The sequence below is a fragment of the Chelonia mydas genome, chromosome 10, assembly GCF_015237465.2.
Source record: "Chelonia mydas isolate rCheMyd1 chromosome 10, rCheMyd1.pri.v2, whole genome shotgun sequence".
Classification (NCBI taxonomy): domain Eukaryota; kingdom Metazoa; phylum Chordata; order Testudines; family Cheloniidae; genus Chelonia; species Chelonia mydas.
In genome coordinates this window covers 67,922,158-67,937,270 of record NC_051250.2, presented here as the reverse complement: position 1 = coordinate 67,937,270, position 15,113 = coordinate 67,922,158, and the positions used below count along the sequence as shown (strand labels likewise).

The following is a 15,113-nucleotide window of genomic DNA, read 5'->3' as shown; positions in this document are numbered from 1 at the left end:
AGAACTGCCAAATCTACAAGAATAAGATAGACTGCTACAGCTCTCTGTATAGAATTATCACACTATTACTCTCCGTCACTGCTTTGAAATGTGCAAAGCTAATACAGACTCTTCTCTAATATGTTAAAGGACCATAAATGAGAGGTGGAAATTGAAAGGTGCTCTGTGGATTGCAAACTCAAAGAAGAGTAACTGCACAATCAGTGGGAGAGAAAGGAAAGACTAAGGCACTGTACATAAGAACAGCCATACTGGTTCAGACCAATAGTCCATCTAATCCCTTCCGACAGTGACCAGTGCCAGGTGCTTCAGAAGGAATAAAAAGGCAATCATCGAGTGATCCATCCCCTGTTGTCCACTCCTAGCTTCTGGAAGTCAGAGGCCAGGACCACCCAGAGCATGGGGTTGCATCCTTGACAGTCTTGGCTAATAGCTATTGAGGGACCTATCCTCCATAAACTTTTCTAATTCTTTTTTGAAAGCCATTATAATTTTGGCCTTCATATCATTCCCTGGCAACGAGTTCCACAAGTGAACTATATGAAGAAGTACTGCCTTTAGTTTGTTTTAAACCTGCTGCCTAATAATTTCATTGGATGACCCTTGGTTCTTGTGTTATGTGAAGGAGTCAATAACACTTCTTATTTATTTTCTCCATACCATTCATGATTTTATAGGCCTCTATCATATGCCCTCTTAGTCGTCTCTTTTCCAAGCTGAAAATACCTCCGATCATTTTTGGTGTCCTTCACTGTACCCTTTCCAATTCTAATGCATCCTTTTTTGAGATGGGGCAACCAGAACTGCACGCAGTATTCAAGGTGGGGGTAGGGTTGCCAATTCTGGAGGTATTCCTGGAGGTTTCATCACGTGACATAATATTTTAAAAAATCTTTAATTCCTGGAGACTCTAGGACAATCCTGGAGGGTTGGCAACCCTGGGGGAGGGGAGGAGGGTGGATGGGTACCATGGCGTTATGTAACAGATTATGATATTTTCTGTGTGATTCTCTTTTCTAATGAAAAGAACAGGAGTACTTGTGGCACCTTAGAGACTAACAAATTTATTAGAGCATAAGCTTCCGTGGGCTACAGCTCACTTCATTGGATGCATAGAATGGAACATATCGTAAGAAGAGAGATATATATATACACACATACAGAGAAGGTGGAAGTTGCCATATAAACTGTAAGAGGCTAATTAATTAAGATGAGCTATTATCAGCAGGAGAAAAAAATTTTGTAGTGATAATCAAGATGGCCCATTTAGACAGTTGACAAGAAGGTTTGAGGAGGATACTTAACATAGGGAAATAGATTCAATATGTGTAATGACCCAGCCACTCCCAGTCTCTATTCAAACCCAAGTTAATAGTATCTAGTTTGCATATTAATTCAAGCTCAGCAGTTTCTCATTGGAGTCTGTTTTTGAAGCTTTTCTGTTGCAAAATTGCCACCCTTAAATCTTTTACTGAGTGGCCAGAGAGGTTGAAGTGTTCTCTTATCAGTTTTTGAATGTTATGATTCCTAATGTCAGATTTGTGTCCATTTATTCTTTTGCGTAGAGACTGTCCGGTTTGGCCAATGTACATGGCAGAGGGGCATTGCTGGCACATGATGGCATATATCACATTGGCAGATGTGCAGGTGAACGAGCCTCTGACAGTGTCGCTGATGTGATTAGGCCCTATGATGGTGTCCCCTGAATAGATATGGGGACACAGTTGGCAATGGGGTTTGTTGCAAGGATAGGTTCCTGGGTTAGTGGTTCTGTTGGGTGGTGTATGGTTGCTGGTGAGTATTTGCTTCAGGTTGTGGGGATGTCTGTAAGTGAGGACTGGTCTGTCTCCCAAGATCTGTGAGAGTGAAAGATCATTTTTCAGGATAGGTTGTAAATCTTTGATGATGCGCTGGAGAAATTTTAGCTGGGGGCTGAACGTGATGGCCAGTGGTGTTCTGTTATTTTCTTTGTTGGGCCTGTCCTGTAGTAGGTGACTTCTGGGTACTCTTCTGGCTCTGTCAATCTGTTTTTTCACTTCAGCAGGTGGGTATTGTAGTTTTAAGAATCCTTGATAGAGCTCTTGGAGGTGTTTGTCTCTGGCTGAGGGATTGGAGCAAATGCGGTTGTATCTTAGAGCTTGGCTGTAGACAATGGATCGTGTGGTGTGTTCTGGATGAAAGCTGGAGGCATGTAGGTAGGAATAGCAGTCAGTAGGCTTCCAGTATAGGGTGGTGTTTATGTGACCATCGCTTATTAGCACAGTAGTGTCCAGGAAATGGACTGCTTGTGTGGATTGGTCTAGGCTATGGTTGATGGAGGGATGGAAATTGTTGAACTCATGGTGGAATTCCAATGGTTCTGCACAGTGTCAGCTCTTCTTCTGACGGCCGCTGCCCACTGCCCGGATGTTTTCAGAGCTCTAGCCACACGCACCATGACTGGTTTTTCAGTTCCAGGGAGAGGACAAATCATCCAAGCAGGGAGAGACGGAAAGACCGGACTCAGGCTGCGCAGCAACCTGCTGCTTTGTCAGGAAATGGGCCCCGGGGAAGCGGCCCCAAGCCGGCCAGCTGATTCCCGCCTGGGCCCGAGGCTAGCGGCCCCAGCGCGGTGTCCCTTCACCCCTGGGCCACACCTGTAGAGCCGGGCGTCCCCGCGCCCCGCTGCCCGTGAGCGAGCCAGGCAGAGGGCAGCGGCTTCCCCGTCCCAACGCACATGTGCGGGGCGGCCGGCACATGCTCGCTACGGCCGCCCGGGGCGTTGGAGCATGAGCAGAAGCGAAGCGGGAGCATCAGACATCTTGCAAGGTCCGCTTTGCGCAGGGAGCCGGAGCGCCAAGGCAACAAGGAGCCGCCCCCCCCCGCCCCGTCCCGTCCCCAGGGCGCTGCGCGTCCGGCCCTTTGTGTGGCTGGCAGCCCCGGGGCTCGCTCCTCCTCCTCCTCCCCCGCCGGCTCGGGCTGCCTAGAGCATCGTCCCCCCCATCTGCGCCCCCCCCCCCATCCCCCGCTTGCATTTATCTTAATTCGCCTCCGAGACAAGATGGCAACGCCGGCGGCTGTAAATCCTCCCGGTGAGTAGCGGCGGCCGCCCCCTGCCCGGCAGGACATCGGCGCCACCCCCCGCCCGCCCCCGCGGCCCCTCCGCCCGCCCCTGGCCCCGCACAGGCGCGGGTGCAGCCTGGCCGGGCCCTGGGCTGGGAGAGGGACTCGGGGAAGGAGGAGCAGCCTGGACGCTGTCACCCAGCCCGGGCGCTACCGATGCGCGGTGCCCCCCCGTTGCCGTAACAGGGCTAGGTGGGCGGGTTGTTCGCCGAGGGGGCAGCGGCCGCGCAGGGGTAGGGAAGAGAGCGGCGTATTGTCATGTGGGGAGGAGTAACCACTGACCAGCCATCCCAGGTCCCGAGGTTCAGCATCTGTCCCACTCCCCCTTCTCGCCTGGGATCCAACAGCGCAGGGCCAGCTTTCTGTGTGGGCATCTCCTTGGACCCAATTCACCGCTGGGTGTATCTCCATTCCCTTACTTGGAATAAGGCCAGGGATACTTGGCCCTGAGTTTCCAGAGTTTTATATGGTTCCAAGGCCACTCCCCTGGATGGAGAGAGAGATCACTTCTCTCTCTAGAATTGTAAAAAAAAGCTCACTGTTGGTGGATAACAATGGAGGAAAGTTCAGGGATGTAACAGAGCCTGTCTGTTTCAGGCACAGAGCCATTTTCACTCCTTTAATTTTGATCATAAAATAACACTGAGCCAAAGTGTTTCCGAGATCAGTGGTTCTCTCAGCCTGTGGCTCCCCGGGGGTCCCCAGACTATGTCTTAAGATTTTCAAAGGGGTCCTTGCCTGCATTCAAAATGTTTTAGGGGTTCACAAATAGAGGTTCCTATACAGCACTGTGTACCTCTAAAGAGAATCTTGTTAGTTTCCAGTAGCCCATCTACCTAGAGCTAACTCAGAATGCTTACATTGACTTTCTTGGGTAAATGGTGACAAAATTCTACATAAACATAAACAATCAAATTGGGGGGAAAAGAGAGAATATGGGGTTATAAGCAGAAAATAGGTTTGAGTAATATAAAATGAGTGAATTTCATATGAGATGCAATGTAAGAGCAATACTGTGTGTTGTTGAACAGCCCTTCCTTAGCCGTACTATAGATAAGGATATCAGAATTTCTACTGTTTTTATAGAGAGAGAGAGAGAGGGCAAGTTGGGAGGGTGAATGTATAACTGAGCTGTAAAACTTTTGCTTGGAGTCAAAATATTGAAGACATACATTTTGGCCAATGTGTGTGGTGGGTGGTTTTTGTGTGAGGGTGGGGTTTTTTGTTTGTTTTTTTTCCTGTGCAAGTGTAGCCATACATTTCTTAACCGTTTTTATCAATAGAAGGAACTCAGAAACATCTCCTGTGTTGGATTTTTGTGGGGCTCATTCTTAGGAGCATTACTGTAGATCAGGGATCGGCAACCTTTGGCACGCAGCCCTCCAGGGAAAGCTGCTGGCGGGCTGGTCTGGTTTGTTTACCTGCAGCGTCTGCAGGTTTGGCCGATCGCAGGTCCCACTGGCCGCGGTTCGCCGTCCCAGGCCAATGGGGGCTGGGGTAAGTGGCGCAGGCCGAGGGATGTGCTGGCTGCCCTTCCCGCAGCATTGTTTAAATGAATGCTCAAAATTGCTTTAATACAGGATGCAAAGTGTCAATGTGCATTTTATAAAAGCGTGCTTTGCTTAATTAAAAAAATCCTTAACTAAATCGTAATGGGGCAGTTGAAATTCTATTGGGCTCCAAGCAAATGAGTGGCAGGCTTACAAAAATCTACAGTGTTGTGATTCTAGTTTTTGATAGTTTAATAATATATGGCCAGATTCTTGTATCTTCAATTTGGTTTAGTTAAACGCTGGTTGGAAGCAATAAGAGTTCTGCTTGATTAATGATGGAAGAACTTGGTCCATATTCTTGGGACTGAATGCTACTCTTATTCATGTGTGTATTCATACTGAATTCAGTGGAATTATGTGAGCAATGAATTTGGCTCAGTGAGTGTTTGGTTTCATGTGTTAGTAGAGTAGACTGAGGCCCTTACCCCTTAAGATTAATTTTTAATTTCAGAATTCCAGTGAAAATAGTCAGTGAAAATCAATATTTGATGAAAGGTTATTAAGTGAATGTTATTTAGCTCCCAACCTACAATATCATATGTATTAAAGGTGAAATTCACTTCACCCACACAGAGTCAGAGTAAATGAGCTTTAGCGTATGTGAACTGAAGTAGAATGAGCAGTTGAAATCCACCTTCCCCAATTTAGGGTCAAGGGTGCAAGATTGCATCCTGCCTCCTAGCCACTGTATCAGGCTACATAGTATAATAGGGACCACAGCTTCTCAGTGCTACTTGTACCATTTGCTGGGGCTACTGCATATTTGGCCGCTCCCTCTTCAATACTCTCCATGCTGACCTATCTGTGACTATCACAAAGTTTCCTGGGGCATGTAGATGTGGAGTCAGGCCTGAGAGGCTGCCTTGTCTTAACATACATACCCTATGTAGCCACGACGTAGGCCATAATAGGTGTAGAGATCCTTGTGTTGTACCTCTATGCTGTGACTGATGGTTACCTATAGGAATTTTAAATATACTTTGTTCATTTTGGGACGCATTCTGGATTTAATTTTTAGGAATGAGACAGGCAGGAGGCAAACATAATGAAGGTGTATGTAAACCTTCCTGGGAAGCAACGATTACCTATCAAACTTAATTTGCCTAAGCAGAGGCTGCCAGCCATCCTGAAGTGTGAAGAATTGTGTGGTGGTTTTGTGACGTGAACCAATATGCCCCACTGATGATGCTGAGATGACAGACATCTTTTCACTCGTGAGCTAAGCACAGACCTCCTGAGCTGAAAGGCCCATTTACTACACCCCCGAATTCTCAGTGTGTGAAAGTTACTGTTGTGACTAGTAAGTCTTTTTAGAGGCACAAAGATAGAGAGCTGCAGCACCATGTTTGAGCTACCAAGGTTTCCACTGTAGCCGTAACATAATACAAGCCACAGAGAATAAACATGTTTATAGGTATACTGCCAAGCAGTGCAGACAAACTGCAATGAAAGTCATTGCAAATTTGGCAGTGTGTTGTGGTAGCCTTAGTGGTAGGATTTTATGGCTGTATTTGTTTGGAGCCAGATCCTTAGGTGGTGTAAATTGGTGGCAGCTCCATTGACGTCAGTGATAGCTGTGCCAATGTATACCAGTTGATGTCCTGGCTCATTGTGTTATGGAAGGACAATAGAGCCATTAATTTAAGAGCCTTTAATCATTCTAATTTCTAATTTGAATAGCTTTTTATTCTCATAACAGCTGATAATTTAGGCACCACACATTATATGGTAGCTGTAGATTAGTCAAATTCCAGGTTAGTGGAAGAAAATTACCATGATATGGGGAATGTAACATCAGAAAAGGAAACACTCGGTGTTCTGTAATAGTAGATACATCTGACTTTTAAATGTGATCTTAGCCAGGAATCTACATTGGGATCTAATAGTACAGAACCTTGTGTCCATGCAGAGCGTGATCTTCTTCCACAGAAGATATCTGGGAAAGGAATACAGCCTGCCACTATATTTGCTTTTATGTGGCCTTTTTTTTTGTAGTGGGGAACCCCCCCTTAAGGAAAGTGCTGTGTCACGGTGTCTGGAGTGGCTCACAACTGTGAATGCCAATCCCACGTCAGACTGTCAGAAAACAGGACAGACATCCAAACTGGTGGTGTATTCAATAATTAGATTTCACCAAGCCAGTAACAAGTGTGCCCTCTTGGATCACTGTATTAGTCTTACCATGGAGTCACAAACAATCCCCTCAGGTTTCTAGCCTACCTTGCCACCCTGACAAACTGGACTTTGTGATACTGTCTGCTATACCAAATATCCCATTGCATTAGGTTACTCACAGCCCCAAAGGGTAGTCACTTACTCCAGCTCAATGGATACTCTCGATCTCACACCAAAGACAACGTAGGCAGCCAATTTCTCTAATTAACTAACTAATGGTTTAGTAGCTAAGAAAATGAATTATGGAGAGGTTAAAGCAAGTAAAATACATTAACAGGTATTGTAAGTCCAAAATAATAGCAGAGCTGTGGTAATCTGCTGGTTTTCCATAAGTCTTTCAGAGTTATCCAAAATAACTTTGGGAATCTCTGTCTTGCATCTGGAACGCTTCCCTGTGAGTGTCCAAACAACAGGATGCAGGATCGTTCCCTGACTCCATATTTGTAGTGTTTCCACACAGAAAGCAAGCTGTCAGTACTTTTACCAAGGTGTGGGTTTCCTTGTTGACGGTGAGCGAGGAATGTGTCTTGAATCTTTGACCTCCAGTTATTACACCAATGGCCACTTGCTTTGAAGTTAACCTCTTCTTTATTTGCATCCCCCAAGGCTTCATCTGCATTTAAGGGTTATTTAGTTACAAGGATATACATCATGCAAATGCCTGCCATTAAGAGGAACAGATAAGTGAGAACAATACAACCAACATTCCATTAGTTTTCATGAAGTTTACATGTCAAGTAAATTCTCATCTTAATACTAACATAAACGTTTGATCTACGGTTAATTCAGTACATGGATATACATAAGGTAATGTGATAGCATTCAACAGGTTATAGATAAGTGAAGACAATGTGAGTCACATTTTCTTTGAACTAAATTAACACTCGAGTGAATTACTACGCTTAACATTTCTTTGCTATTTACACACAAGCGAATTTGCCTATTGCTGTAACCTGAGCTGGCCTGTCAGTATCACAGCTGGAATTAGCAGTGGCCAAGAAACCTTGATTATAGTTCGAATGGGACTAAATGTCCAGGGACGCAGGCTTCTGCAGGGATTCCCTAGGCTCTGTGGGTATGTCTACATGGCAATTAAAAACTTCTGGCTGGACAATGCCAGCTGACTTGGGCTGGGGCTGTGGGGCTGCTTAATTTCAGTGTAGATGTCCAGGCTCGGGCTGGAGCTCAGACTCTAGGACCCTGTGAGGTGGGAGGGTCCCAGAGCTCGGGCTGCAGCCTGAGCTGGAACAGTTATACTGCAATTAAGAGGCCCTGCAGCTGGACCCCATGAGCCCAAGTCATCTGACATGGGCCAGCTATGGGTGTCTAATTGCAGTGTAGACATACCCTGTGAAGCTTGGGAGCCAGACCTGCTCATTCTGCTATCTGTATTTCTCTGTGTAACTATACACCCCACTGACAGAACAATGTAGGGGAAATTTCATTAGGGGATCCTCAGGTTTTTGTGTTTTTTTTCCCCCCCTCCTGCAGGTTTTACCATGGGAGAGGGAAAACTGGCCCTAGCTTATAGGTGTTTTGTTGGCTTGTCATGGTCTGGATGACTAACTGAAGTATCTAAAGCTGTGAAACAGGCTGCAGGTGTGTGGGAAGCTCTTCTGCATTGTCACGAAGAATGAAAGATAATTTATTTCCTCCTAAAATATGATTGACTTATTAAATGAAGACAAGCTAAATGGGACCTAAGAACCAAAAATTGTGGCAGTGAAGCAGGCTTTTCATAAAATGGTGCTTGCTGTGACGTTTGAACTTAGTGCTGCATCTGTTGGGTCTTTTTTTAAATGTATACATTTTTGGTATACTGGCTTGTCCACATTGTTACTTTCAAATAAAATTTTGCTAATTAACCAGAAGTTAAATTCCTGTTCTACTGATGTTTGCTGTTAGCCAAGATACTGTGAAAATGTAAATTATGGAATGCAATAAATGTTTGCTTTTTCTGGAGATGGAGTGAGGCCTGGATCACTCGGGAGATTTCAGTTGCAGTTCCAGTCTAGCTCAGTTTGGTAGAGACTGAAAGCTGTAACCTCTTTGTCATCCTGTGTGAAATGTGTTGAGTAAGCCAATTCCTAGTGGCTTGAAATCAGTACATTTTGAGGGTCTGAGCCGAAATGTCCATGGTACAAAGCCACCACCAAGGCTAGCACCACAATATTACCACTTATAAATTTTCAAAACTTCATGAGTCAGGCACCCCACCCCCCATCACGAGATTGACTTAAAATAATAAAATTAAAAATAAATACATAATAATGTGAGGGGTTTTTTTATTTGCCTTCTGGTTTTTGATCCTTTAGGGTACACCTGAGTTATGTTTTTTGAATTTTTTTTCAACCATGAGGGCTGGAATCTTAAATATGATTTATTTTTTTAAAAAGCTCAGTTTCTCGTGTAATCACTTGTTTCCAGGAGCTGGGGCTCCAAGTAAAACATCAAATATCATGAGCATGATTAAAATTGTGAGAGTTGTCAACACTAAGGGCTTGTCTAGACAGAAGGTTAGTGCATGGCAGGCTGGGGTGTAAATCTACCTTGCACTAGCCTGCCATGAACTAAAAGTATGTCTACACAGCCACGTAAGCCTAGGCTTAATGGGACGCAAGTCAGCTGACCCATGTTGGGGAACCTTGGGCTTGAGCATCTACATTGCATTTTAACCCAAGTTAAGAATTTTCTGACCCGTGCTCGAACCTCGGTCTCTGGGGTCCACACTGCACTGCACAGATCTGAGTCAAAGTAAATGCATCTCAAAGTGCCTAAAGCACCCCCCTCCCTCATGTCGACACTCTAGCCCTAGGAATGTGGTGCACTGTGGGGAAAACTCTATTGCCCACCTTGTTTCCTAACTGTGGCAGTGCTCTTGATGGGACTCAGGTGCCATAAGGAGCACATGAGTACATAAACCACATAATTAGCTCCTTTGGTGGCTGTCTCCTTAGAATGACTGTAGTTTGAGAAGGCTTTATACTGAACTATCATCTAATCTGAGAGTTGGGGGTCTCCACCTCTAGGCTGAGTCACAGTGGCAGGAAAATGTCCACGTGCACCTTTTCTGAGGTTAATTAGGGCATCAGGGGGCAGGGCTGTCAAACTCTTAAAACGAAACTTTGCAGTTCTTAATATTTTAAACAGGATGTTCAATTAAGGTGTTTTGGTTTGGTTGGGTTTTTATTTATTTTTGTCTGTTTGTTTTGAAGTTCATCATAAAATGAAGGTATCAGAGGAAGCACGCACGCCTAGCTGCTGCTGGCTGTGGAGCAGGGAAGTGCATCCCCAGGGCTTGGGGCGCAGTGTGTTTCAGCACCCCCCAGGGAAGTAGGGATAAGGGATCCCCAGGAGGCTGCGGGGAAGTTTTGAGGCCAGCTCCCACTCATCACCCTGACAGTGCACACAGCCTGGGCGTCTGTGCAAACGCAGCCCCTGGGAGGGGGTGGGGGGAGAGTAGAGTGGGGACCAAGTGGCTGCACTGCAGGAAGGGGGAGCAGCCAGAGTGCCGGGGATCATCTCTTCCACCCCCCCCCCACCTCCGCTGTGCTGTCCATGTGGACTTTCAGCACTAAAACTTTGTGTGCTTGGTGCTCAAAGTGGGGTAGCTCAAAGCACACTTGGGAGCTTTTAGTGCAGAGCAGCCTGGTCCACTTCAGTTAGTGCATGGCAGGCTAGTGCTGGGTAGATTGACATCCCAGAGCTGCACGCTCTTTGTCTAGACAAGCCCTCCAGCTCTGTTACTGGAATTCTCAGCAGAGAGGCCAAGGACTGAAACTGAGGTGAATAAAGTATTATGTCACCCACATAAGTGTTTTACCTGTTCTGTGTTGAAAGTGAGGAAGACTGGACTTGTGATTAAAGCACTGGACTGGGTATCAGGAGATCTGGGTTCTTCTGTTCCTGCCAGTAGCTTATTGAGTGTGACATTTGGCAACTTACCCTCTGATTCCTACTCTATAAAATGGAGATAAATAATATATCCTATCTCATTATTAGCCCTCCTAATGATCCATTAGATTTTGATCTACTGCTGTTGCCTCTTCTGTAGATGTGCAGAGGCTGTTGATTTTTTTTTTTTAAGCTGTCCATCTGGCATCTTTTATGAGCATTAATTTTGCCTTTAAAAATTGTTGATTTTTTTTTTTTTTTTGCTTAACCTACTCCAGTGTGTTAGGCTTCAGAAATCTTTGAGTCTATATAATACCTTTGAACCTAAGCCCTGGAACCTCTCTACTTTATTGCTACAGTAGTAACACCTTTGCTCTGACTGTAGTGTAGACTAGTCAGTATACTCCAAAAGCAATTTAACAACATCCTTGGGAATAAACAGAGTGTTATAGTGATGGAGAATGTAATGGGCTTTAAAAGTATGTGGGATGCAAAGAAATTGTGTCCAAGATAATGTTAAAACAGAGATCCTTATCCTCAGCATGCATTAGCTAATATCAGGCTTAGTTAAACTGAAGACCTTTTTCTCCTGTGATATTCATAGCTTTCCTACTACTCAATTGGTTCTTAATTCACTCATAGTACAATGTATTATTTCAGCGCCTCTTGACTCAATTCTGTGATGCAGTTTAATTTTAAAACTGTCTGCAAAGTAATAACTTATATTAAAAGCATATATTTTTCTGATATTTCTAAATTAAAGTCAGCGATGAATTTCAGAATATAATTTTGATCTTGGATATGTTTGAATATGCAAATGAAAAATAATATGGTTAGTTTCAAATGATGCTTCAAGCTTTAATGTTTCACTACACTTCTTAATAAAAAAGACACTTTTGCTGTAGAGACGATATTGCTGATTTTTCATTTCAGTAAGAAAAATATTGTAAGGTTTGGGTAAACAAGGAAAAACAAAAGTCCTTCTAAAACAGTCACATGCAAAATAAGGTTATTGATATAGCCAGTTGCTAGGAGGACAGATCTGGCATTATTTGTCATGGTGAAGACAAATTCAACTCTTTTTTACTTTAATGGTTTGTGAAGATAAGGTGTGTGTGGCAGTGGGTAGCTTTTTAGATTTAAATAATTACAAAGTGAAGATCATAGTAAATACATTAATTCAACACTAACTTATAAAAATTAGCATGCTAATAAAATCAATGCTAGTAAGGTGAGAAATGATGATCTTGTATTTAAGTCACTGGACTGGAACTTAGGTGATCTGGGTTTAATTCCTGGCTCTGTTGGAGATTTCCTGTCTGACCCTTGGTAAGTCAGTGAATCTTTCTGTGCCTCTGTAAAATGACTCCCTTTTTCTCCCTCTTTGTCTATCTTTTTAAATTTTTATTTAGATTGTATGCTCGGTGGTGCAGGTCCTATCTCTCACTATATGTTCTATTCTCCTTGTCCTCAGTGCAGTGTTGCTCATGCAGTTTGGAATTGTTTTCTTTTTCCTAATAATAAATGTAAGTGCAACAAATTACACTGGAAAAGCTAGCAGACTAGCAATCCATAACAAATGGAATGTCTGCTTCTAAATATCAACAGGGACTTGTAAGGCCAGATCCTCAGTGGAAATTGGGGTAAATTACATCAGCAGAGGATCCGCCTATTAGAGTATCATTACGAAGGGGTTTCCTAGCTGTGTGGATTGCTGAAGGCAGCCAGTATTCAGATTATACATTGAAAGATAATCTCCAGGTATCTACGAGCTCCTTTTTGAATCCAGGAGAAACCAGTGTTTCTTTGAGAAAGAAAGTGCATACAAAGGAAAATCCTTTGCATTGTAAGTAGGTCTAGATCTAGTACTGCTGAAACGTTTTCATATTCTGGAGGTCTAGGAAGGCCTCCTTTTATTAACCTATTTCTGCAATCCCATCTTCCTTCTCTTTCGTCTGCTTTTTCCCTTTCTTTTCTTTTCTGTTCCCCTGGCCTTTTTGTTCAGATCACTCTCCTTCTTGTCTCACTTTCCTCCTCACTACTCAATTTCCTTTCCATCTGGTACAGCCACTCTGTCAGAGTTAACTCTGGCACTGGGCTCAGCAGCATTCTTGCTTCTCAATTACTGTTGTTTAAACAAATGCTAGTCTTGTACTGTTGCTTCTCTCAAGTGCTAAGACAGCATTTAAGAAAGTCCCATCGTTATTCAGTAGGTAGAGCCAGCAGCCTTCCCTAAGGGAAGGTGAGGCTTTCTTGTTCTAATCACTAACCACACTGCCTTCCATGGAAAGCACTGTTTAAGTGCAGAGTATTATTTTTATTAGTTGGCTCAAGATTGGGAACGTCTGTTAAGTTAGATGTGCACTCCATGAACACATACATTTTGCTGTTTTGCTCAAGGACAGGTCACAATTTTGCACTTTAAATTACAGATTTGTGCTGCCAGTCCTTCCCTCAGCTAAACTTCAAACACATCTGACAAATAGAATCATACGCAGAAGTTGTCATCTTTCTCTAATAAAGCCAGAGGAGAGTTGAAGTGTTTAATTGCTGACTCTACTTGTATACATATTGTAAGGCTTTTAAGGTAAGTTGCTCATACAGAACGCCTGGAACAGATAGTAATTAACAACTGGATCGTCATTCGTATGTTAATTACCCTATAATTTGTCTGTTTTTCTTTGCTATTGGTACATGTGCTTGTTTAAATGTTCCTTTACACTTTACCAGTAATATTTGCTTACGGGCAGACTCAAAATGTATCTGTAGAGTTTGACTGTCAGTTACATGCAAATAGTTTATGGGCAGAGACATGCCAACAAATGACTGATGCTGCAAAGGCCTAAAGTACTGCACTGTTGTATTACGGAGGATAAAAAACCAAAATCCCTTTCTATTGGATATACAATAAATGAAAAATCTGTGGACGAAAAATGGCCTCCAATTTTGATCCCAGAAATAATTAGGAACACAATTTTGGGGCACAAATAATTACATGTGCATTTTATATCACCTAGATATATTACTGTCTAGGTAGATGGGTAGCTGTCTGAGTGCAGTAAAATGGACTTGCAGTGCTGTGTGCTTGTAAAGTTGCACCCACTGTTGTATCTGGGTGCACAATCAGAGGCTGAGGTCCGGCCATATTTAAAAATCAGGGTCAAATTGTTTCAGGATGCAGGGAGAAGTAAAGTAACTTCTTACGATCAGATCATATGACGATTGGGATTAGGGCCTCCAGATATTATGGCAATATAAAATAAGAAGAAATAATAACTGGGTGAAACATCATTGACTGTGTGATCCAGTACAACACCTCCCATTCTGAAGAGGGGCAGTGTAATAAAGTCGTGGCACATAGGAAGGCTGGTAAGAGACTGGTATTTTGTTTTCTATCCCCAGTCACCTGACATGAGTCTGGGTTACAAAGCTCATACCATTGTCACATGGCAGAGGTCAGTATAGTCCACTGACTAGCTGCTGCATGTAACAGTAGCCACTGGAAACTAGTCATGAAAGTAGCTATAAAAATGGCATTTAGCTACTGCTTCTAACTGTACTCTTTGTGTCCTCTGAGTCACATTTGTTTTGTTTACTGACAAAAACAAGTTTTACTCCTCTCAGCACTGCAGAGCCGATACAGCTGTGGAAATAAGAGCTGGATTTTATTTTGTTTCATGCATGCTACAGGATCTTTGTTATTGATGGTAATGTGAGAACACTGCTTAATTGTCAGAAAGCAGGTTGACCATAAAGTGCTGTCAGCTAGAAAAATCTTGTTTTGAAATGGAAAATGTCTAAGTTCCTAAACACTAAGCAGTAACACATGTAACCGTAACCACAGAAGTCAGTGGATGCTGACCCGTATGACTGGCCAGGAAAATAAATTTCAGCCTGATGAGTGCTGCTGACAGTCAGTAAACCTGGACACCAAGATGCTGTTTTACAAAGTTCACTTTTGAGAGCACCTTTGTGATGGTGCTTGAAATTTCTTGACCGACTGTGTCGCCTTGAAAATGTTCCATGAGTTCTATGGCAACTACTGAGGTGGACAATAGGAAACTAGATTCCATACCCCAAACTTACACTGACTTTCATGGGACTTTTGGGTGCTGTGAGAATGTGCACCAAATTAGCACTGTTCAGCTAATTTGCCCAATTGTTTGAATACGCTAACACTTTGTAATAAAGAGACGTGTGTTGGGCAATGTACAGTAATAGCTAATATAGAATTATAGCTTCTCTGTACAGGGGACACCTGTTCAATACTTTTGGAGGAGCTATTAAAAGTATTAAGTGTTACAGTAACAGAACTTGTATTCTAAGTTAGTATAGAGTGTCAGGAGGTGTGTAACACATTAGCCAAGTGTACTGTGTCCTGCTCTAGTG

General features: G+C 43.4%; 1 protein-coding gene across 3 annotated transcripts in view; it reads left to right on the top strand.

Annotated features, from left to right (window-relative positions):
* Window positions 1–2,437: 2,437 nt before the first annotated feature.
* The window catches only part of ARNT2 (aryl hydrocarbon receptor nuclear translocator 2), a 137,691-nt gene continuing 125,015 nt past the window's right edge, over window positions 2,438–15,113 (top strand). For 2 of the 3 annotated variants that reach the window (XM_037911187.2, XM_037911186.2), the window contains exon 1: window positions 2,438–3,071. In XM_037911187.2, coding sequence (XP_037767115.2) covers window positions 2,717–3,071 — 355 coding nt within the window. In that variant the 5' untranslated portion in view covers window positions 2,438–2,716. Of the gene's footprint in view, window positions 3,072–13,289; window positions 13,312–15,113 lie in introns of those variants that run through there. The other variant, XM_043523799.1, reaches the window with a different exon arrangement.